Genomic DNA, 25,772 nt, shown 5'->3' on the forward strand with positions numbered 1-25,772 from the left:
GAGGGAACTCAAGCCAGACCAGACTGTTCATGCAACACAATTCTATACCCAATGCCTAGACTATACCTACATATATGCCCTCTTCTGGGCCTTCCCAGGCCCCAACCCCATCACCCTACTTTACCAGTTCCACTCTAATTTAAGTCTTAGCAAACACCTGTAATGCCCTGAAGCCAGAAAGTGAAGTCCTCCACTGTGTTGTCAAGGCCACCAGGAGAAGTGGATAGAAAATTAGTCCCATGTTCTTCAAAATATAACAACAAACTCACTTATCCAAACAAATAATAGTGATTAAGGGGTATTATGCTATTACTGCAAAAGGACCAACAGTTTAGAACTGGGAAGGCTGTGTACTATAAGCAAAAAAACATGGACTTTGGAGCCTCATCGAAATGAATTAAAAGTGGACACTACAACTTAATGGCAAGCCTAGTATTTAACTCAGTTTTCACACATCTAAAATGCAAATAATACCTTCTTTATAGAGCTTTTGGGACATTAAATAAAAAAAATCTGTACAGTGCCTAGCACATGGTTGGTGCTCATTAAATGTTAGTTATTCTCTTTTTTCTTTTTCAAGTATACCAAGATTTAACAAAGATTTGATATACCTTTATTACACAGAAAAAAAAGCTTCCGTGATTTCAAACAACTATCTTACAGATGGGATTTTTTAGAATATAGCACATTTATTAGGAGGTTAGTCCCTGATTCCTTGCATATTTTAATAACATGACCATTTCAAAATTCAACATTATGAAATTGTAGAACCAAATTGAATAGATTTGCACAATCCCCCTCTCTTCCTGCCCTGTCTCCCAAGCAGATTTTATCTGTGACAGAATTACCCACTAATGATGATAGGCATGGCAGCAATGGCTAATTGCTTCCTAGGAGATTTAGATTCAGAGAAGCATGAGTCACCTCACCCCAGATTCTGCAGGTTCAGATAAGCGATAGTATCTTGAGCATCAAAGTAAGCAATGAAAGGGCTTGACCAGCTTTTGGTTGATCCCTAGCTATAATCCTAAATAATTAAAACTAGCTTTCTAGTTCCCCCAGAGTTTGCATTTATTTCCAAGAAATGCCACACCACTTTCTTGGTTACATGTCTGTTTTTATTGCTCATTAGAATGGTATTGCTCTAGGCTTGCTCACACAAACATTTGGTGAGGAGATGATGGAATAAAAACAAAGCAGCAAGCTTTACCAGGAAATAACCTATTTTTATTTGCAGATATTCAAACTAAAAAATATTCTTCAGAAACTTCTGGGGAAAAAATGAGCAAGATTAAATATGCTCAAGCATTGCCAGAAGAAACATGTCAATAAAAATAATTATTTTTAGAGTGTAGAGTGAGAAAAAAACCTTTAAAATTTAAGCAATGAACTTAGAATTTTACAGATGGTTTTATATGCTTTTGTGTGAGTGTGGACATAGCAAGTTAAAGGAGTAAAACAGACATTATAATTGATATGGTTTGGATTTGTGTCCCTACCCCAATCTCATGTCCAATTGTAATCCCCAGTGTTGGAGGTGAAGCCTGGTGGGAGGTTATTAGATCATGGGGGGTGGTTTCTCATGGTTTAACACCATCCGCCTTGATGTTGTCCTGGCGAGAGTGAGTTATGGCAAGATCTGGTTGTTTAAAAGTGTGTAGCACCTCCCACTCCTTTATCTTCCCCCTGCTCTGGCCATGTAAGATGTTCCTGCTTCCCTTTCGCCTTTCACCATATTGGAAAGTTTCCTGAGGTCTCTCCAGCCATGCTTCCTGTACAGCCTGCAGAACTGTGAGCCAATTAAACCTCTATTATTTATCAGTTACCCATTCTCAGGTATTTCTTTATAGCAGTGCGAGAACAGACTAACAGTAATCAATGAGTTATCTGCCTGTTTTTGAAAAAGTAATTAAGATGAAGAAAAAACGTATAGCAGAATTCTGATACAAAATGCAGTCCTGCTAGCATTGTGTCAGCATTACTTGCACATCTTTAGCTTGAACTTTTGTAATAAATTAACAAATGAATATTATGTTATTTATTTAGTAAATTTCATAAGTAATGTTCTTCTGTATGTTTTCCAGCATACTAAAAATTGCAAAGAATGCAGACATGCATAACATTATAGTAAATGGTCCAAACAACAGGACATTAATTGACTAAGTGGGTGCAGTGTGTTTCTATGACCACCAATATAAAATGGAAATATTTTTAGATAAAGATAATGGACTATTATAACTTAAAATGACTTTGTTGTCTGTTTCACCATGAAATACCTTATAATGAGATGACGTGTTTATCTATAGTGAGTATGTTTGCTTTTTTTAAGGGTATAAATTAACAATCTTTTAAACAAGTTCTAAGAGGCAAGTTTGCAATCTCAGAATAACTGATCAGCAAAAGAGATGAATATTTTACTATTTTTCTTCAGCATATACTAGGTGCAGACTCCAGGTGTAGAAAATGTGTATCCCACAGTCTCATGGAAGAAACCCACTACAGAGATTACACAAAGCTGATAGTCGAAAGAACAGACAGACCCTTTGGATCTCATGCAAGGCTTTAATAAAGGCAAAGAAAATGTTATGGTATAAGAAAGAATACACAAAAACATGAGGAATCTGAGATGCTTCAAGGCACAGCTCTCTAGGGTCCTTTGTTAGTCACATAGAAGCCATCTCTAGATTATGAACCAACAGCATATGGGGGAGGAATTGTGGTTTCAGAAGACTTTGTTCTTACCCTGGCCAAGGATTAATGCTAGATCTCCACACATTCCAGAGATATCCATATAGCTGGCTTACTATCTCACACACATTGGCGCCTTGACTTATACTAAGGAGCATCCTTGGGAAGGATGAAGAAAGATTTCCTAAAGAGCCAGTAGAAATTATCTTAGTGTTTCAGGTGAGGTGGCCATTATAATCAGAGGTAACAGTATACTCAGCATCCCAGAGACATACCAGAACTTGGCACATTTTAGAAAGTTTACCGGTTCAGTGTAGCTGGAGTGTATGTAAGTAAAATAGATAAAGAATTAACAGAATACTACTTCAGTTGCATTTCTGGGTGACAAACTTGAACCTGAGATAGGGGATAATGAGGTACTGGGTCAGAGATACCTCTTAGTTCTAGATGTTGAATTTTAGATTCTATAGAACATCTAGGTTAGAAATATCCAAGAAATAATTAAAAAGCCCAAAATATAGAGCATATTCTTTTTGTGATCATTCAATAAACACTAAACAATTAAAAGATGAATTTTAAGAGCTCTAACAATTCCTGTCAGAATCAGTTATAAATAGGAAAATAAACCAAAAAATGTTTTAAAATGTTTCATGCTGTGCACTTATGTTAGAACAAATTATTGTTTTCAAGTTTCACTATCCTCAAAGGAAAAGACGTTCTCTCAATTAAGAAAGGCATCAAATGTTCTATAGCACTGTAGGATGACTATAAATAAAAATAATATATTATGTAGTTTCAAATAGCTAGAAGGAGGATATTGAATGTTCCCAACACAAAGAAATGAAAAGTGTTTGACATGATGGATATGCAAATTACCCTGATCTGATCACTATATTCAAAGCATCACTATGTACTCCATGAATATGTACAATTATTATTTGTAAATTAAAATAATATTTTTCTAAAGAAATAAACTTACACAAGATCAGGTGAAATCTGGCTTTACGTGGAGAAGGAGTTTGCAGTGGGAATTTCATTATGACTTGTTTATACCATGTGGAGTCAAATTAGACATTCTCTTCCTTTTTTTCCAGTTTCTCTTTTATCCAAGGATTTTAATCAATGTCTGAAGTTAGAATTTATTGAAATTAAATTCATAAATGTATCTGCTGTGTGTGTATACATATTATATATATACATATACAAATGCACATATATGTATATATATATATATGAACTCTGCATTTACTGTATCTTACAGACTGGGTAGTAAATGGTAACAACTTTTAAATCTAGCTGTCTTCATGTTGACAAAGCATCTTTCACATAAGCAATTCTCTTGAAACCTGAGAAAAGAAAAGCCTGGATTTTTTTTTCTGAATACTAAGCAAATTCCTTTCAAATACTTAATAGCAAAGATCATCATTATTATATTGTGCATCCACCTCATCCTGCCTCATGGTAAAATGTCTAAAAAGTCATCACAAACATGAAAAACTCATCTCCTGAAAACTACAGAAATTACATATGTCATTTAGAGTAGTGGCCTCTATACCTTTGCAAAGTGTCATGTCTCTGCTAAATATTACTACCTTACATATATTTATGCTTTTACATTCCAGGGAAGTAGTCAGAACTTATTACATTTTATAATTGGAATACAACCTCCAAGTGCATAAATTACTTGTATAAGGTCACACCATGTAAAAAGTAAAACCTGGTCTTCTATGCAGGTAATGTTCTTTTCAAATCTTAAATTATTTGAAATGTAATGTTTTTCTTTTTTACTCTGTCTTCTCTAGTTTCAGAAATATAAGAGTAGAGGAATATATAGTCTAACTATTTACATATGTTAAAACATATAGAGGTAGTATTTTATTATGATACAACTCTTTTTTTTGATTTTACATTAAATCAACCTTCTGCATTGAAGTATATATGAAAGAGAAAGCTGTTTTCGGGAATGATTGGCTCTTAATCCACAGAATGCTGCTACCTGATACCCTATTACCACGTGCTTTTAAAAAAATATATATTTAGTTATTTTCTGCACTATCCTAATACAGATAATCATTTTAGCAACTAAGACATATGTGTCCTTGGCCAGATTAAGAGCTACTTCAATACTTTGTGTCATATGTCACAGAGCAACATTCTCATTCAATATGCAGAATTAATCTTATTTGAGTTTATTTAGGATGAATCAGTGTGTCTTATACTGGTGTGCTTGTTAAAAATACAGATTTTCTGTCCACTCATTTAGATTTGGTAGGTCTAGAATGAGCCTGAAAACCTGCATTTTGACACAATGTACGTGAGAAACACTGGGAAATATAAGGTTACTTTCTTTCTGTTGGAAGATGCAAATAGCAAAATAAGGGACACAGATAAAGCCTGTATTGATCAATAATGTCTACCTTGTTCCCTACCAATCTTTATAGGAAGCTAATGATAAGCCACAAATTGAGTGGCTTTAGTTTCAATTTTCTCTGCTCCTGCACACCAGCTGTGGCAGTGTTAATAAGCATCAAAATTGCTCAAAGGTGATGATTTAGGAGAGTAAAAAGAAAATTGTAGGATGTTAATAATCTTTTGTACTGGTGACACCTAGATAAATAAATCTTTTGGGAACAAGGGTCTTATAATACAGTTGACTATGCTAAAATAAGTACCAGTTTTCCAATGAAATAGAAATGCCTCTCTTAAGCTGTTCTTGAACATGTTTGCATAGTACAGACATCACCATCAAGATTTTTTGAATGTCCATCTATGATTAACAAAACTTGGAGTCAAAATTATATAGTTTGTCCTAATAGTCCTCTGCCTTTCTTCACTGGCTCTTGATACTCCCTCAATGGGGCCCCTGGTCTTTTCCAAATTCTCTTCCCTTAATTCGTATCTTCTAACCAGCCATGTTCTGTCAAATTGGGTAAAGGTTAGCGATTGATCATTGGTCTGTGCTGACTTATCAACTCTATTAGTACTTTAGCAGCAAGTACGATCCTGCTAGCACTGTTAGCTGCTTAAAATTTGTCAGGCATGTATTCTGTCTTTATGTTCATGACAGTTCTATGAGATAGATACTGTAGTTATAATGACCCTATATGTACTTACCTATGTTGGTTACTATTATGGCTCCCATTTTATGGATAATAACATTGAAGTTTATAAAAATTACAAACTTATATGTTTTGGCTCTGTATCCTCACCCAAATCTCTTGTGAAATTTTAGTCCCCACGTATCAAGGGAGGGACCCGGTGGGAGGTAATTGGATCATGGGGGCAGTTTCCCCCATGCTGTTCTCATGATAGTGAGTTCTCATGAGATCTGATGGCTTAAAAGTGTGACACTTTCCTCTCTCTCTCCTTCTTTCTCCTGCCTCCATGTAAGACTTGCCTGGCCCCACCTTTTGCCTTCTGCCATGATTGTAAGTATCCTGAGGCCTTCCCATCATGTGGAACTGTGAGTGGGTTAAACCTCTTTTCTTTATAAATTACTCAGTCTCAGATAGTTCTTTATAGCAGTGGAAAAAATGGACTAATACACATACTTTGCCAGAAGTTACAGTTTGTTATTAGCGTAGTGTTCAAGTACAGATGGCATGATTTTAGAGTATGAGCTTCTAATCACTATAGCATGCCACCAGGTATGAGACCTCTAAGACTTTTGTTTCAATGTAAGTAGAAATGCCTCTTGTTAAAGATGTTTCTGCGTCTTAGAGTAGGTTGAAAAATTGTCAAGAAGAGTAAAGGGATTGATGACTCTTGGTCCTGCTGAGATATAAGCCATATAGAACTACACAGCATCTTAGAAAAAGGATGCCCCTGTGTCTCACCCCTTGGTATGCTCCTGCTGTTCTGATGAGTAGTTTCTAGCAATTTATTCCTGAAAGTTGCCAAAACAGAAAAGAATAAGTGTCCTGTTGTCACTGCCTTCTTCCAAAACATATCAGCCAGGCAGGCTGTCTCCCCTCCTCTCCCAGTCTGATTTTCCCAAACTTGAACACTTTTTGTGTTTTTACCTCTGTCGCACCAGGATTTTCAGAGCCATATTTTTAATTTTTTTAATGCCTTAACTGATAAACTATTTTTTCAAAAATATATTTGTTAATCATTTGTACTGACTTCATAGACATCACATAGTCATGCTTTATTAGAATTATAGTAGATAGGTATATCCCTAGCGGTGTAAGAGGCAATTGAGGAGGAAGGATAATAGTAGGATGGAATAGATGTTTATAAAACTGGGACAGTTCTAGTAAGAAGAGGGACAGAAAGGGAGAGAGCTGCATCTGATATCCATGGAAGGTGGTTTTCCCATAGGCAGTAAGTTGTCCTGATTTACTCTATGGCTGGTGAAGCAATTCTTAAGGAAACATTATCTACATTTTAGAACACTTATTGTCTAACTTATCAGGATTCATTCTTGAGCCTGGATTTAGTTTTAATAAAGATACTATTTCATGTTTATTATTAGTGCTATAAGAATATTATAGAGTAAATTATTCATTTTCCCTCTAAAGTAATGTCTATAATTTATGTAGTAATACCCACTTCTGGATATTAACTATATTACTAAAAGGTTAAAATTGTCTTCTTTCAGTCTATAAACCTATGGATTGATATTTCCTGAGACCTCCTATTTCTGTTTTTCTTAAATGAGATATATTTGAAAACAGGTCCCACAATGTGTGACACAGAGTAGGTGACTAATATATGTTAGAAATCATCTCCTTCTTTATATTTTCTACACTATAAAATTGTGCAGTAATTTAATTTAATCTCTGGGTGTTTCAATTACTTAAGGAGTTTTCCTAGAAAGTCTCTTAGTCAGTTAGTGCTGCTATAACAAAAACCTGAGATTGGGTAAGTTATAAAGAACAAAAATTTATTTCTCACAACTCTGGAGGCTAGGAGGTTGAAGATCAAGGGATTGGCAGGCTTAATGTCTGATAAGGATCCTGTCTCTGCTTCCAAGATGGCATCTAGAACTCTGTGTGCTCCAGGAGGGAAGAGTGTTGTGTCCTCACATGGCAGAAAGGACAGATGGGCAATAAAAGGTCTAGCTAGTTCCTCAAGACTTCGTATGGAGTCATAAATCCATGACCTAATCATTTCCTAAAGGTCTCACGTTTTAATACTGTTGCTCTGGAGATTACACTTCAAAAATCTTTGAGGGAGTACGATGTTTAAACCAAGCCTGTTAACCTGCAGCCTATGGGCCACATGTGGCCCAACACAAATTCTTGAACTTTCTTAAAACATTATGAGGTTTTTCGGCATTTTTTTTTAGCTCATCCACTATCATTTGTGTTAGTGTATTAGTCCATTTTCACACTGCTATAAAGAACTACTTGAGACTGGGTAATTTATAAAGAAAGAGGTTTAATTGACTCACAGTTCTGTATGGTTGGGGAGACCTCAGGAAACTTATAATCACAGCAGAAAGCAAAGGGGAAGCAAGCACCTTCTTCAGAAGGTGGCAGGAGAGAGAGAGAGCAAGGGGGGAACTGCCAAACACTTTTAAACCATCAGATCTCACAAGAACTCACTCACTATCATGAAAACAACATGGAGGAAACTGCCCCCCGTGATCCAATCACCTCCCACCAGATCCCTCCCTCGACACATGAAGATAACAATTCGAGATGAGATTTGTGTCAGGACACAGAACCAAACCATATCAGTTAGCGTATTTTATGTGTTGCCCAAGTCAATTCTTCCAGTGTGGCCCAGGGAGGCCAAAAGATTGGACACCCCTGATTTAAACCATAGCAGTCTCCTTTTCTTGTAACCATAACTAGACATGGACATGACTTCCATGGACTTTGCATGTAATAACACACACCAAATCTTATAAACGATGGAGAGTACTATTACCTTGTTAATACCATATGAATCCCTGAACTAGTAACGCTACCATCTTTTTTATCTTGATAATACTGTGTACTGAAAAACTTTAGTAACACATATACATTAAAATTAATTCTTAGAATACCTACCTGTATCCTAACTCTTTGGATTTAATTTTAGGTTAAGATATACTTAGTAAAATAAAGCCTTGACAATCCTTTTTAAAATGCTGGTCTTCATCTGCCCAATACTTTTTTTCCCTGATAATTACCATTCCTTAATTCAGTACTACAGAGTATCTCAAACGTAATGCTAAAAATGATGCTTTGGAGAGCTAAGGAGCAGAAATAATTCAGCTGTCACTATTCTGTACAGTAGAAGGAAATGTCATGACTTCTAACTTCCAACATTAATAACATAGAGCTAGGAAAGCTCTAAAAAGAATGTATTGTCTGAAAAATAAAACTGACAAGATGTCATGATTCACATATTTTCAATTTGGAAAACATGACTGTAGAAATTCATTGGGACTTTTAAAAGCTTGGAAGTTTACTGAAGTAGGAACTATACTAAGGAGAACCATTTTTAAAGCAGGGCTTGAGTTGCCTATGTGGTGTATATACCCCTACAATGCATTTCAAGCCTAATAATTATTTCATGGTTTTATAAATTAAATGTTGTTATAACAATTATAAGGAAAGTTATTTTGACAGGCAACTATGTAGATCAGAATATAAAGGCAAAGGTAGTTATTTCTTTATCCCATTTGACAGAGAGTAATAGGTATTTCTCCAAAGTACTTAACAGTAGCAGAGAAAATGATGGTTAACAATAATTGTGAAGCTGTTTTTCATATTCATAGCTATTGTAAAAATAAAATAAATATCCAGTGGGCTATTTGAAATTTAGTGAACTATCAAACACTTTTGTTGGTGAAATCACATATTAATCCAATTGCAAATCAAAGTTCCATCATATACATGAAGCTGCTTTATTTTTATTTCAGCTAATCAACAGTGAATCATAAGTTAACTGGTTTTTTTTTTGTTTGTTATTTTACTTTATGCTGCTGTTGAATAAAGTCATAGCCTACTTTCTGAATGATCTCTAGCAAATTTACAAGATTATATGGCTCTTGACTGCAAACCTCTTTCTACTCTTCCATTTTGCTTTGTTGTTTTTTTTTGCTTCATTTTGCTAATTTGTTTTATCTTTCTGTATTTTATGAGTAGTTATAAGCTACCTTAAATAAATTTTTGGAAGTAGTGGAAAATTTTTTAATCAGTGAAATTATTTTTTAAAATATTTTTATTTGAGGAAGGAACCCCTGGGAATTCAAGATCAATCATCAGCAAAATACCCTTTGTCTTAAACCTCTCTTCTGAACCTTATTGCTGCTTCTTGCTCTGAATAAAAACCAATTCTCTCATAAGGACACTAAATCCCCAGTAGCCTCTGAAGTGGTATGTGTTTTCCTTCCACAACTATCCTGTAGCACCTGGTATAACAGGTGAATTAAGTGTTCTCCTTTTCTCTTCCCTAAAATTTTCCAGCTTTGAATTTCACATTATCAAACTATGCCACCTTTCCTCTCTGTATTGAAATCATCTACAATCCTGAGTCATTCCTTCACTGTTTTAATTTTGTAACGCTTGGTTCATAGTTTGCCCCCAAATAACTCCATACTATGAAGCATATTATAATATACAGAATCGAATGTACATATTATAATATACAGCAGCATATTCTAATGTATAGTATTCTATATAAATATAGAATCACACACTCTTCTGAGGTACTGATTTCCTTGTACAAAAATATTCTCAACCAAATAGACACAGCATTCCAAGTCCTTGGTCCATTCAGTGAAGATGTGCCATTCTGGGCTAGTAATAGAATTATCAGTGCACAATCCTATTCATATGGAAAATCACAACCAAGAAGTTAAATGATTTGCTGTAAACTCTTTCTGTCTGTTGAACTGGAGATATGTAAATTAAAGGCATTGAAATAATTTATGATATATTTATTGAATGCTGTGCCTTGACCTTCATAAACTGCATCATTTAACAAGGCAAGTTTCAGACTTTAACCAATTTATAGTCACTGAACAAACATGCCTCAGACTTACCTCTTTTTTACCTCATAGTTGACCAACTGCATGACCTTATTAATGAGATCACCACACATCTACATAGTACAGTTACACTACTTAACAGATATATAATTATAGTACTGTATCAAAATTTACTTTATTAAATTTAGGAAAGAAGTTTCTAGAAGAATATATACAATATAATTAGCACCTAATAAAGTTTTAGTGTGATATTTCCTGCAAATTTTAATCTATAACATTTGATAAGTAGTGCCCTATTTATACACTCCTTTTGTCTTTTAATTTTAACTACAGTGTCATAAGCATACTTGCTAATGTAAGTATTCATTTTATGATCCCTGTTAAATTTAAGATTTTCACTAATTAAATTCCTGGAGTTATAATGGGACATTAAAATTATTGGGAGAACTAGCAATGATAAATATATTTTCCTACTCGTTTGCATTTATATAATTTCAAATCAGTACATAAAAGCCAGAAACTAATTGATTATAGTTGTTTTCTATAATCTACCTGGATTATGTAGTATGGAGCAATTTAATTTTAGAGATACTCTTTGGCTTTTATCTATAAAATACTTTTAGTTCTCCCACTTGAATAAATGAGACAAGTCTATTAAATACTAACTTATTAAATCCTTAGCACTGTGCTAAACTCCATTGTCTCATTAACTCAAGAATTCCTCAGAAATATCACTACTGTTATTTTAAAGAGCAACGAGCTTGGGATACAAAGTAGATATAACAAAACAATTAGAAACAGCAGAGCCAAGATTCAAATCTTAATCTCCATAATTCCACAGATTCCCCTTAAATTCTACATCACTATGTAGAGTAAAGTTTGACCTTGTTATTCAGTAAATAGTCCTTGAGAACAATAACAATTTACAAAAGTAAGCGCCTTAATGTCAGTGTTTACATGGGGATTTGTGTTTTACTCATGGCTTATATGATAAATTGACAAATTTGCTATCCTGATAACAAATTGAACATTCAGTCAATGTGGGGAAGAACCAACCACAACCTGAACTTCTCCCAGAAAGTGTGTTTACAGCAGCAAGCCAAAAGCACTTTCTGTGGAGAGGCTAAGACTGTTGAGAGAAGAGAAAGTTACTTTTTCTCTCCCTGCATTTGCCCTAGGCTTTTGCCAGACCATCCACCCACTTTGCATTCTTTCCTGCAGGCTCCTGGCAGGATTTCTATAGGCGTAGATTGACAGATGGGGTTCTAGTAACTGAGGCCCCTCCAGCTCCAATGGGATGTCATCAAGGATTTTAAAAAGGCTTTTCCCCAAACTACCTGCTTTATAAAATGCTATCTATCTTCAAATAAAGAGTTAATCATGATTAAGTGGCAGTAACTCTCAGAGTCTCTAGGAAAATCCTATTCTAGAATTTATTGGGCTTTATGGAGTGATGCTTCCTGGGTTTGTGCAGATGTTTCCACCTGAATATTCACTAAACGAGTGTGTTTCTGGAGCAAAGAGAATACCATTTGTTTTCTTTTTTTTTTTTTTTTTTTTTTGCTTGTGGCAAGCAGTATCCATAATTTCTATGGACAAACATAATTTTGAAATTTGTACTAGGTTAGCCCTGAAATGAGATGGAATAAGTATCATGACTCTAATGCTATTATAATGCTATGTTCTTGCCCATACTTCACTTATTTGTGTATTTTAATAGCATGCATCACTTTGAATGAAAACAATCAAATTAATCTCAGAATTGAGTCAGTATTTGTATTTTATATTTTGCATTATTATCAAGGAACTGAAGTGGCATGTCACAAAATGCTTCAACTGAAATTACGTTAAGTGGTTTACTCTAATCTTCAGACATATTAATAAATGAAACTACATAGTTCATTAATTACCATTCCTATGTAACAATTAGATGCACAGTTCATATTTCAATTAATAAATGGAAGTGCACAGAGTCAAGGCTCATTTCAAATACCAGTTCTGTAGTCTGAAAATACCAAGCTTAAATATTTGATATATTAATCAAATATATCATGAGAAATAGATAGATATAGTTCTTTTTGAGAAAGTGATATGCTGCAATATAGTTCTGTATATATAAAGGGAAGTTTTTTATATAATTTGGGATTATAGTTACTAATCAGGCTATTAAATTTTTATAACAGTTCCAATAAAATCATAAAGGTCTATGATAATACCAGGATTAGAAATTTAAAAGGGCAGCTGAAAAATACTCATAGAAGTTGCCCAGGAATGTGCTACCACTGATTTTTTTAAAAGGCCAAGGAAAATCAAATAGAATCAGCATACAGTAGGGTTCGAACAAAACCCATTAAACATTACAGTGAAGCATTACATAACTTTACTAAATAGCACTATTTAGTGATAATTGACTTCAAGTGTTGAGAAAACTAAGTCAAATTATCTTTAAAAAACAGGGATTTAAAAAGTAAACAAAATTACCAAACTGAATTTAGAAGTCTATAATAAGATTGGCCTAATTGTAACAAAAGCATGATTTGCAATAGTGGAAGCAGAATACTTCCTCACTTTTACAAAAGGGGAAGAGAGAATTAGGCTGTTTATTAGCTGCTAAGATAAAACAGCTGATCACCTCATAGCTGTATCTGATTGCAGACTGATTAAAGTGAGATGGACCCAGTTGATTATACAAAGAGTACTACACTCCTTTCGCGTACTCCACAATTGTCAGGACCCCACCATATTTGGATGCTTGATGTTCCTGTCTTCCCGTCTGTCATTTAGTGAGCCAAAGTCACCAGCTTCCCAGCAGATTCCTTTCAGCCTACTAACAGAATTATATTGACTCTATAAAATAATAAGAAAAAAAATGGCCCTTGTGGAAAAGAATAAAAGTCACAAACCCATTATTCTAGCATTACTTTGGGATCTGGAACCAAATAATACACACCTGGACACATCATTCGACACCATTTGCTTTTGGAAGCAAATATTTATTGAGTGCCTGCTATGTGTCAATAGGCACTTTACCCACACAATTTTTTTCCCACAGCCCACTTGTAAGTACAGGGGACATCTATCTACATTTTACAAACTAATAAGCTGCAGTTCAGTGGCATTAAAATTCATAGACCTAGCAAGCAGCAGAGCCAGAATTCAAAGCTTAAGTCCACGTGACTGTCACTCTGAAACTTATTTGCATAGTTCCACCGAGCCACGTTCACAGGGATCTTTAACTTTTCTGTTCATCACTTTCTTTTCAAGTATCTGGAACAGTGCCTGGTACACAGTAGGTCTTCAGTAAACAGCTGTGGAATAAAAGAAGCTCTACTCTGGTGCAGAGCCTGCTCTCCCTAGTGGCTCTGTAGGAGGCCACCGACATTAAGCTTGTCTCAATATGTTCCAGCTCAGAGTGTTTTTTGTTATTGTTGTATACTTATTTTCTTTACGGTTCCTTGTGTTGAATCTTTAAACCTGGAAGGTAAAACAGGATCCAGCCTTCTTTGCTTTGACCTTCATAGCACACTAATGACAGTTCTGCATACAGCAATGCTTTGCAGAAATAGACCGTATTAATCATTGACAGAAAGTTTGTTAAAAGAAATCAATAAATCTGCATTTCAGGAGTATCATTAGCCCACACTCATTTTTCACTCAAAAGAGCTATGCACCACCTATCAAGACCTGAAGAGTAGATTTTTCTCCTTTTCTACAAAAAATGAGGACAGGAGTTTGAGTAACAGACTCCCTTAATATGATCACTCATTTTCTATGATATTCAAATATGAAAAATAAGTTCTGCTTGTAGCATGGGAGGAGGTTTTCTTAAAAATGGCTTAAGAGTTCAAAGCAAACAATAATCACTTACAGCTAGAAAACTATGCTGTGGCAATAATTGTATATTTGAAAACTTTTTGTTGCAGTTGATTTGGTTTGTTCTCAAATAATGAGGCTTTGGGTAGAATGGAGTGAAAGAACCTGTAAGAAAAATAAGGCACTCTGGTCATTGAAGATGTGTGTGTAGCCTGTGGCAGCAGGTCAGAGGTTTGGGTCTATTTTGTTCACTGATGTATCCTCATATCTGAAACAGGACCTGATACATAGAGTATGCACAATAAATATTTTTGAGATGGATTAGGACATAGAAATCATAACGATAATCCAGTGTCTCAGAGAAATCCTGTGAATGGTAAGCCCTGAAAGATGAGGGGTGCTAGAGCATTTAAAGAATCTTCTCTCCAAAAGGGAAAATAAGAGATAAATTTATCTCAAGAGAGCTCAGAGGGCACTTGAAATATCAGGGGTTTCTGCAAATAAATATATTTAGTGTTCAGGCACATAAGTACATTTGGGAAGATTATTTTGTGTAAGTTTAAACATGAAGTAGAACAATGATCAGTATGTTGTATAGTCAAAAGCTTAAGGAAGTTCCATGAAAATTAAGAATGAAATATAGATGCTTATTATTACCGTTGCACAACATTGCTTTTTAACTAATTTTGTGATCAAGGAAAATTAAATAATTAGTAACCATATTGGAGAGGAAAAAGATGTATTTCCTTTTATTGATAATTAGATTCCAGCGCACTTAAATTTAAAAAATAATACTACTAGATTTAAGAGAATTTGGTAAGCTGACCACATACTGGGTAAACATTCCTTATATAGCAATATATTGTTATAAGTAGAATTGAAAAATAATTTAACTTACCAAAACTTATAAAGCAACTAAGAATATATTTAGCATGAAATATACTCAGCCTCACTAAGAAACAGAATAAACACTTACTTAAAAGACCCTCACAAAGAGACGTATTACATGTGTAGATATCCTAAAAATCTCACTTGTCTCATGTTATATAAAAATCTGATTAAATTGCAATGAGAATTGCAAATAAATTAAATTACAGTGGGAGTTCAGAAGAATAAATGTTTGAAAGTAACCAATACCAGTTTGAGGGAAAAAAAAAAAAAAAAAAAAACTTGCGTATGTGTTGGTAAGGATTGTAGCTGCCTCAAGAACCAAAACCCAAATCCTAGTGGCTTAAAATAGGGTTTTTATTCTTGCTTACTTTGCAGTTCATTGTGGGTGGGTTGGTTCTTTTTATTTGCTTGATGTGTCTGTTATTATTTCATTTTTACTTCTAAGCATAAATTCATTGAATGTTCATTCTGTGCTAGTCGCTGGTTGTATTTTCTCATTTAATTCTCACAAGAACACTGAGTTTTTCCCTATTTTATGAATGAGGAAAGCGAGGCTATGAAAGGCAGAGTGAAACATTGGAATCAGTATTCGGAAACTCATTTTATCTGACTGTAATGTACATGGAATATTCTTTTGACTGCCTTTGTTTTTAAACCGCTCTCACAATAGAAACATTATATAACATAAATCTGAACTAGCTAAATGGATGTGGCATAGATAAGTAATACTATCCTCAGTTTTCACATCTGTAAAATAATGCAAGTTACATGAGAATATTTCCACAGCCCATGTGTTTTATAATCATGTGATTCTCTAGTGAGAAATGAATTGTGAAGCTTGCCTGGCTCCAAACCCCATGCTTTTGGTTTTCTATTCAAGTTGATGCTTATTTATTTTTATAACACTTCTGTTGATAGCAATACAGATAAATGCCCTATTTACTCCACCTGTCTCACTCTTCAGATGTGAAGGATGTTTGAGTGTGGGAGGGACTCCACAGACAGGACAAAAACTCGCTGCTTCTTAGTGTGACCATGTGGTACAAACTCGGTGGGGGAGCCTCCTGAGCAATGAACACAGTTTCTTGTTTATAGCAAGTAGACTTGTTTGGACTTAAACATGGAAATTGTATTTTAAAACAAGAGACTATAAAAATAATATACCCTATATCCATGTAAAACATGAACAAATACAATGTAATAAATATTGTTATAATAAAATGAGGAACAAATATTAAATAAAATATAAAATGTGGACTTTTTAATACTCAGTTCATATTTTAAAAATTTTCTATCAAAACTTCCTTGTCCTTTAAAGGGATAACCTTTTTAGAGTATTTAATTTAAAATTTAAAGTATAACCTTTTGTTGGTGTATCTATTTTAGTTTTTTTCAGGATTATAGTTTTGATTAATAAGTTTAAATCCAGTTGATTCTGACCCTGCTTTAGCAAATGACTATTATGATGTGCTTTTTAAAAATGGCTTTTTCTGTATTGCTTGGCAATGGGACCATAGCAAGTCAGCCAAATAAAGGCTATAAAATTAAATTAGCTTACTCCTATATAGCTTATCTACTAGGTACAGTTGAGTAGCTAACAGGCTTAAATACTTTTCCTTTTTTTTGCACATAGGGAGTCAAATTGCCTCAAAGAAAATTAGTCCCATCATATTTGAGGCTCTGCAACATTGGTTACAAAGATATATACCCATTTTTAAAAAATAATGATAATATTCATTGTTATGCCACCAATATTTATTAATCTTGAAGCAATATAAAACTTTTATATTATAAAAAGTAGGAATTATTCTCCCTTAATATTTTACAGTAATTCTGTAGAGAACATATTATCTACATAAAATTGGCATATTTTGAATTTACTATACATAAAGTGTGTATTCCAGACATTTTTGTTATAAATGATGTCCTTTGTATGTTAAATACTGTCAAATTTCATAGCAGTTAGACTTAGTAACTCTTTAGCTATTTAATTGTTATTTTTCTGATATTTAAAAACAGTCCTACATTATTCATAGTGATTCTGAAACATTTGAGGAAGGAAAGCAGATATTATAAATGAGTCCATATGATGTCCAACACTGCTCTCTACTGGCAAAGAAGCAAGTTATAAAACAACTATTCAGCCTTTCAAGTGAAAAAATCTTCCGTTTTGAATAATATTTGATAACGAGGGTAGAATCCTCAAACTTCCACACATTTTGTAAAATAGAATACAGTGAAAGAATGGAAGAAATGAATATAGACATCACTTGTGGAAATTAGCTTAAAAGAGAAGTCTTTGTTTCATTTTAACTGTTTGAAAAATAATTATAGGAATTTTGGAAAATATTAACCAAATACTACATATCTTACTAGCATTTTAAGAGTCACCAAGGTAAATTTATTTTTACAATAGCAAGTTTGATAACATTTCTATAGATTTAATTTAAGCAGACTGCAGCCTGTAAAATGCTGTCTTTTGTACATCTGCCTAAACAATAAGTATTCAAATACATTGAGTGGAGAGATACATGGGGTGGAGTATTTATGTTGAATATAAAATTATGTCTATAGTATCAGAAATTTGTTCTGTATTTATCAGAATCTTTATAGAAGATTTAAAAAAGACATTTACTAGTTTGTAAAATCTGACGAAATATATGCCATGCTGTTATAACTTTCATTATATAGACTAATAATACACAAAACATTTTTAGATCAATGACTACATCTTACCTTTTATAATCTAATATTCTAAATTTCCCATCTGTGTTTTATATCGTTCTTATCTGTCCATTTTGCTTGGGAGTCATATTCAATGTTTTAATCTCAAAGTTCAATATATATAGATACAATCACTTATACCTGCATATTTACACAATAATGCCAAATTATATAGTAATTGATGAGGTTTTGTTAGGTTTGCTTAATATTGTCATTGGCCGATCACTTTTATTTTAATGTAAATTGAAAAGATAATATGCAATATTTTTAAGAAAGCCACTTCTTGGCTGTGAGGTAAAAGTTGATGCTTATTTTCATTGATACATTTTCCTGGAGTGTTCTCATTTTTCTTAGTGAACATATATTAATATTAACATTAATGTATTTATTCATAAATAAACAGAAAAACCTTGTTGCATTTTCTAGGCACAAGCACACAATTGTGCAAGACACACACTTGTACTCATGTAAACTCTATGGCCTGATATTTCTTAAAAAAAAATTAGCATAATAAATTTTGTCTATTTGGATTTACAGCAGGGCCTTGAATAACACTCTTTGATTCAATGTTGTTTTATTCCATGTTATTGGTTATAAGGTTGATGAGAAAAAAAATATCAGTTCCCAGACAGGGCTACTGTCTGTGTGGGGTTTTCAGGTTCTCCCCATGTCTGCGTGGGTTTTCTCTGAGTACTCCTGTTTCCTCCCATATTCCAAAATGCGCAGGTTTGGTAACTGATCTGTCTAAATGGTCCCCTTCTGAGTGTGGGTGTGTGTGAGTGCGCCCTGCCACTGGGTGGCGTCTTGTCTAGGGCTGTTTCCAGCTTTGCCCTGAGCTATCGGGCAAGGCTCCTGCCACCTGGGACCCTGAGCTAAAACAATTGAGTAAACAATTATCTTACTTGTTTTTATTGATCTTTCTTAAATGTATGTATAGCTCACATTTATTTTGGTGTTTAACATTGGAAGTATTTCGGTCTTTATTTAGAAGTTTGCTGATATTTTTGTGACCAGAAATATGGTGTAGGAACTTAACTGTTGTTTATATCGGTTAGCCTATGGTAAAATTGGTTTTGTTTTATGTCCTTCAGCTTAAAGTTGCAGTTTCAAAGAACCTATTGATGCCGTTACGTGAGGACTTATTATACAGAATAAATAAATAAATAAATAAAACCCTGAACACTTTAAGTAAGAAAAAAATGCAGGAACAAATATCACTTGCCAGACAACACATAACTTTTTTCTTTTGCTCTTTGCCAAAGTGAAAAATAACACTCTGAATCTAATTGTATGAAGCAAAATAGTCTGAAACATTATACTCCTTTGTTCATCATTGCTAAATTTTTTTTGTTTTCTCACATGGAGGAATTAAGACATAAAGTTGCAAAACATAAAAATGAGTATTTTTACACAATTTTAAAAAACGTTGAATATACCAGTGTCCCATTTTTAAGAGACTGTCAATGAAATATTCCTGTATGTCTCTTTTAGGTAAATAGCAATAAAAAATAAACCTTTTGGGATTAGCTTTTAATATTTGTCAAAATTACCTTTCGATCCACTAACTTGTCTTGTTTATCAATAATTCATTCATTTTTATACCTTAGTAGTATTCCATGGTATAGATGTACCATTGTTTAAGAATCCACTCATTGCAGGACAATTAGATTGTTTCTGATTTTGAGCTATTACAAAGAGAGCTACAATGAACATCCGTACAGGACATTTACTTGAACATTAGTATTCATTTCTCTGAGGTAAATACTCAAAAGTGCAGTTGCTGCATCTTATGGTAAGTCCACATTTAGTTTGAAATGAAACTGCCAAACCATTTTCTTTTTTCAGATTGACTGTACCATTTTACATTCCCGCTAGCAGTGACATCCTGTAATTTTATTTGCTGTATCTGGCAACCGCATTCAGGAGTATTAATGTCTCACTTGCATGATTCCCCCTGCCATTTCCTTGAACACTCATCTTATTCCCCTTTGCAGCATTATTCTCTTCCATCTCCCTCTGAAATATGGCAGCTACCTGAGGACCCAGGATGCTGGCGCTCTTTTCAATCTCTCAGCCTTTCATTGAGACCTTTGTGCCAGGATCTCCCGAATCCACATGTTCTCTTCAGAATTCTTCTTCCTCAGACTCCAGCACTCTATACCCAATTGTTGAGTCTGGTATGTCTAGTGAGCACGTCAGAGTCATGTTAACCTCAATATGCTTGAGTGTGTGTTTCATTTCTTCTTTACATCTTATTAATATGCCACCTTTTTAGAGAGAACTGACGACTCTTTCTTAAATATTACCCACACTCTGCCCAGTCCATCTGTGTGATCAAAATATAATATGTGTGTCTGTGATCTAGACATAAAATAGACATAGATACACACACACACACACACACACACACACACACTCATTAGGATAAAATCCATGAATACAGGGACATTTTTACCTGATCGCTACCCAGCACTTAGTAAATGCTAGACTGATAGTAAATACTCAAAAATATTTTAAGGAATAAATGAGCATATGTAAAATTAACAGGTTATCTTCTGGGGGCTTAATTTCATTTTTATTTTATCAAATAATCTATGTCCATTTAAAATAGTCAAATATTTCTCCAAAATTTATAATGAAAAAACTAAAAAACAAAACCTTCTCTAGCCCTTCTCCTAAGCCTCACTCACTGAAGCAACTGCATTTTGCTTTCCTGTCTTTTGTTATTTTATTCTGTTCTGGATAAAGTGTTGTACTGCTGTGCTTTTATTCATCATATTTGTAGTGGCCATCAACACCCTCCTGACATATCTGCCCTGTTTCCTGGGCTCATTACTCCCTCTGTTTTATTTTAGTTCCTTCTTTTCTTACTGAGAACTGGGACATGGCAGGCAATTTTTTGAGCCTCTGCACATCTCAGTATGAATTTTTCTTTCCTCATAGCCTGGAAACTTGGTTCAAAATTATCATTTCCCTCAGAATTTGAAGTTACTTGCTTCCATTATTGCTGATGTGAAGAAGTCTGATGTCATTCATATTTCTGGGTTTTGTTTTTGTTTTATTTTTTGTTGTTTGTTTCTCTCTGGAATCTTTTGTGATTTTTTTTCAATCTCTAGTGCTTTGATGGTAAGCCTATTTGTGCTTGTATATTTGTTTTCACTCATCAATATAACATTGAGTCCCTTAATCTGAAAATTTATACCTTTGGTTCTGGAAAGTGATTGATAGTGTTCTATCCTTTAGTTTTTCCTCTTCTCTGTTTCTAGGACTCTATTTGGTTTAATGTTGGCTCTCCTAAAACAGGTTCTCACCTTTAGGCATGCATCAGAATCACCTGTAGAAGATATTAAAACTGATTGCTGGGCCTCACTCCCAGTTTCTGATGGAGTAGAATTTGTATTTATGACAATTTCCTAGTTATGGTAGTTGATGCTACAAGTCCTGGGACCAAATTTAGAAAAACACTATTCTAGACCAATTCTTCAATTGTTCTAGTTCGTATCTTATTTTAAATATCTGGCTTTTGCATTCTCTGTTTCCTTTCCTTGGCCTGCATTTCCCCAAATATCTACCTTTCTGATTGTTTTACATTTCACCTTATCTGTGACATCTCCTCTGAACATCCTATTTAAAATGGTATGACACAGAAAGCAGACACAGTCACATACTCTGACTTCCACCAGTTCTAAGTAGTATATAATTCACTTATTCTTATTAATATTGTTTGGCTCACCCACTAGGATGTAAGTTCCATAAGGGCAGGGAAATTTGTTTTTTCAGTGCATTTAATAAAACATTAATTTTTTTAAATTAACAGATAATATTGTATGTTTTTATTCTGTATGTTTTGAAGTATATATGCATTGTGGAATGGTTAAATCTAGCTAATTAACAAATGTATTACCTCTCTGCTGTATTCTTAACTCCTAAAATACAACCTGAAAAATTGTAAGCATTTAATAATTACTTCTTATAATTTTTTCTAACTTTATTTTTTAATATTCTTATGATTTTTTAATTACCTGAGTCATATTTTTAAATTTCTGTCAATTCTCTTTTGTTCTTTATGTGCTACTTTTTCTAGCATCCTGGTTTTATTATGAATGCAATCTATCTATATTGACTGTAGAGTATTAGCCATCATTTTTTTTTATTGCGCTCCCTCTGCTTTTCTAACCATTCCTTTTGTTGCTGTTTTTTTTCCCCCAGTCTTTTCATGTGAGAGGCTTTTCTCGAATATATTCACATACTTGCTGTGTTTTGATATTTAAGATCGACTCACTCAAAAGCCAACTGGCGGTTCTGTGGACTTGAGCAGGGCTTGTCATCTGCTGACTGATCAGGTGACCCATCTATTTCACATGGAAACGTTAACTGTCAGCATAGGTTGTCTTGTTTTCCTCAGTCTGTTTTCCTCAGGGAAAAATTCTTCTGCTTGGAGGCTTATAAGATTAGCAGCTAGTATCCTGGGAGCCAGGCTGAGAAAAGAGTCTAGGGGATCTTTCAATCCTGCATGTGGACTTCTGCTTAGTATCTTTGTCAGTTAGGTGCCTCACTTCTGCTCCCAGCCATGCTTATTAGCATTTTGCAGCCCAGAGGTCCCCGGCCTAATTCTTCAGCTAGTTAACAACTCTTCTGTTGGGATAGGGTGAATTAATTCCCTGGTCACGGCATGATTCCTTTTTTTTTGTTTCACCCTCCAGGAACCAGGCAGAGTGGAAAAGATAAAAATCAAAGTTTGTATACTTTGTACAAGCCTTTTGATGTCACTTAGGACAGTTATTTATGGGTTTATATACTAGACTGTATGTCCCTGGAATGTACGCATTTAAGCCTTTAACCAGTGTCTTAGGCCAGTTTCTCCCAGAAATAAATCCCAAGGCAAAAGATTTAAGTGCATATGATTTATTAAGGGGGTGCTCCCAGAAGAAATCAGTAAATGAGTAGAAAAAGCAGAGCCGACAAGAAGAAAAAATGAAGGAAGAGTAGACATCAGCTGGAGCCACAGCATTAGCCTAATTCCATGGTAAGCTCTGCATCATAACATTATACCTTAGCGTTTACCTCACCTCCAAACAAATAAGCTGGGCTTTTGTACCTCCACAAAACTTGTGGAGGTACAAAACTTGACTTGGCTGACTTTCCTTAGCCAAGTCAGTCGTTGGCTAAGGAATGTGATGATGGGGTGGTGTGGGTATGGGAGGGATTTAAAAAACTCCCATATGCTTCTAGCTCTCAATACTGGCAAGGTGACTTTGACTTCATTGCCCAAAAGGAATACTCTGGAGGTCTTGAGTGTGAGTCATTACCAGCAAAGCATGTGGAAACTGGAAGATGGGTCTCTGAGTTGATAAAGTGGATCCCAGGAGAACTGAGCAGGCACCAGTTGTGTCCACTAAACCCTAGTATCTTCCCCTAACAATCATTTGATAAGGGAATGGCAATCCCTCATAAACAACTTGCAGTTTAAAGAGGTTTTCTTTTTTTCATCTCTTACTGCAATTTCTCTTTAGAATGATTTTTCAGGAGAGAAGAACAGCATTTATTATCTCTATCTTTCAAAAGAGTCAGACAAGGCAGAAATTAGGGGACTTTCTAACATTCTCAGATTCTAAATCTAGAGCTTGTTCTAACATGCTACCTCATATCTAAGAGTTTTATAAGTATTTTAGATACGTGTAAGAAATGCATATAAATATGAATTATTTAATCTATATAGCATGATTTTTTATAATTAAAAAATACAGGAAGTATAAGGCATAAACTTTTTTTAGTTTTAGCATGATTGTCATATAGGTTTTCTAACATTACATAAGAAAAAGTTGGGTTAAGTAGAGTGCTCCATATTAAGATATATTTTAATTTAATACCCACCATCACTCAAGGCTTCTCCCAGTGTTGCGTTACTCAAAGGATTTAATTAAAGCTAATGTGAAATAAACATGTTAAAAGGTTTCCTGGAGCACAGCTAGAGGTTGATTCATTTCAAATATACTTGGAGTTCTTCCATATTTTTCCCCTATGGCCTTATTTGCATATAATACTTTTGACTCATGACATTCCTGCTGAAGTTTGAATATTCCTCCAGAAATACTGCCAGTAAAACTTATAGTCTATTACTGATACACCAGACCCTTCCTTCTTCTAGTTCAATAATTACTTCCCCATAAAGGATCCACCTTTGCTTCTCTGCTCCTGCTAATCCTAGACCATCCACTAATCGCAGTGATATGATAAATTCAGAGAAGTTGAGACCTGTTTACCCCAGGGATGTATTCAGAACTAAATAGTTTCTATTATGTTAAATCCTCTTCAGTTACTTGAACTCTTCTTCCTTTCTGGATGATCTGAAACAGTGCTTTTCAAACCTGGTGGCATATTAATATCGCTTAGGGAGCTTTAAAATATATAGATGGCCTGACTCTGACCCAGGCTAGTCAAATCAGACTTGCAGGCATTAGTAATAAGATTATAGCTTCCAATATGATTCTTTCTCTTTTTTTTTAAATTGAGACAGGGCCTCACTGTGTTGCTCAGGCTGCCCTCAAACTCCTGAGCTCAGGCAGATCTCTTGCCTCAAACTCCTGAGTAGCTGAAACTACAGGTTGCTTATTAAAGCACCATATCGTAACCACTGCACCTGGCTAAAACGCCCCCTATGATTCTGTCATTCAATCAAGTTTGAAAACACTCATCCCAAACTGGAGAAATGTGACAGCTCCATTGGTGTCAGGAATAGATTTGGCTGTCTTCCAATCTTGATAGCAGGATTTCATTTCTTTTTCTGCTTAAAATTTCTCATTCACTTTGGTCTTTTATGTATGCCTGGTCAGCCAACAACTGGAGGTCACAGTGAGGCAAACTGAAAGCCTGTTGATATCTTATCTAGGGCCTCTTAACAATTTGGTATATTTCAAGCATATTAAAAAAGGAACTATTGGCTGGGTGTGGTGGCCCACACCTGTAATCCCAGCACTTTGCGGGGCTGAGGTGGGTGGATCACCTCAGGAGGTCAGGAGATCAAGACCACCGTGGCCAACATGGTGAAACTCTCTCTTTACTAAAAATACAAAAATTACATGGGCGTGGTGGCGCGTTCCTGTAATCCCAGCTGAGGCTGAGGCAGAAGAATCGCTTGAACCAAGGGGTCAAAAGTTGCAGTGAGCCGAGGTTGCACCACTGCACTCCAGCCTGGAAACGGAGTGAGACTCCATCTAAAAAAAAAAAAAAAAGTAACTGTTGTCCCTTACAGAATCTGAAAAGTGAAACTTCTCTTTGCCTCAGTGCAACTGAGCTTTACTGTCTATCCTCCATTTGTTCATCAGAAAGGGAACACCAGTTGTTGCCTGTATTTTCAACTCATCTTTGTACCTACCTTCCACTATCCTCATGGCCTGTTAACTGTTTCTAACTCTGTTCTTTAGACTTTGGTACAAGGAGTCACTTGCAATGCTTCTAGAAATATAATTCGCTTGCCCTACCTCTAAAGATTCCGATTTATTTGACCAAGGAACATGTATTTTTACATTTTAACCAACTCTCTAGGTAATTTTCATGCCAGTTGTGCAACGAGCCCATTTTGAAAATCAAAACTCTAATTTCCTTAGTGATTATTTTTTTTCAAGAATGAAGGAAGGAATAAGAGATAGCATGACTTTACTGTATTTTCCCTTCTATTCTGTAAGTTAATACATGAAAAAGATTCCACTTATGGAATCTTTGATGT

General features: G+C 34.7%; 1 protein-coding gene across 47 annotated transcripts in view; it reads left to right on the top strand.

Moving 5' to 3' along the window:
* GULP1 (GULP PTB domain containing engulfment adaptor 1) overlaps positions 1–25,772 on the top strand; it is a 308,404-nt gene that overhangs the window by 204,920 nt on the left and 77,712 nt on the right. Inside the window, exon 1 of one of the 47 annotated variants that reach the window (XM_055108853.1) lies at positions 4,387–4,421. The exons of the other annotated variants lie outside the window; for them this stretch is intronic. Coding sequence (XP_054964828.1) covers positions 4,416–4,421 — 6 coding nt within the window. The 5' untranslated portion in view covers positions 4,387–4,415. Of the gene's footprint in view, positions 1–4,386; positions 4,422–25,772 lie in introns of those variants that run through there. 47 annotated transcript variants of the gene reach the window in all.

This window comes from Pan paniscus, chromosome 13 (genome assembly GCF_029289425.2).
Source record: "Pan paniscus chromosome 13, NHGRI_mPanPan1-v2.0_pri, whole genome shotgun sequence".
Taxonomy (NCBI): domain Eukaryota; kingdom Metazoa; phylum Chordata; class Mammalia; order Primates; family Hominidae; genus Pan; species Pan paniscus.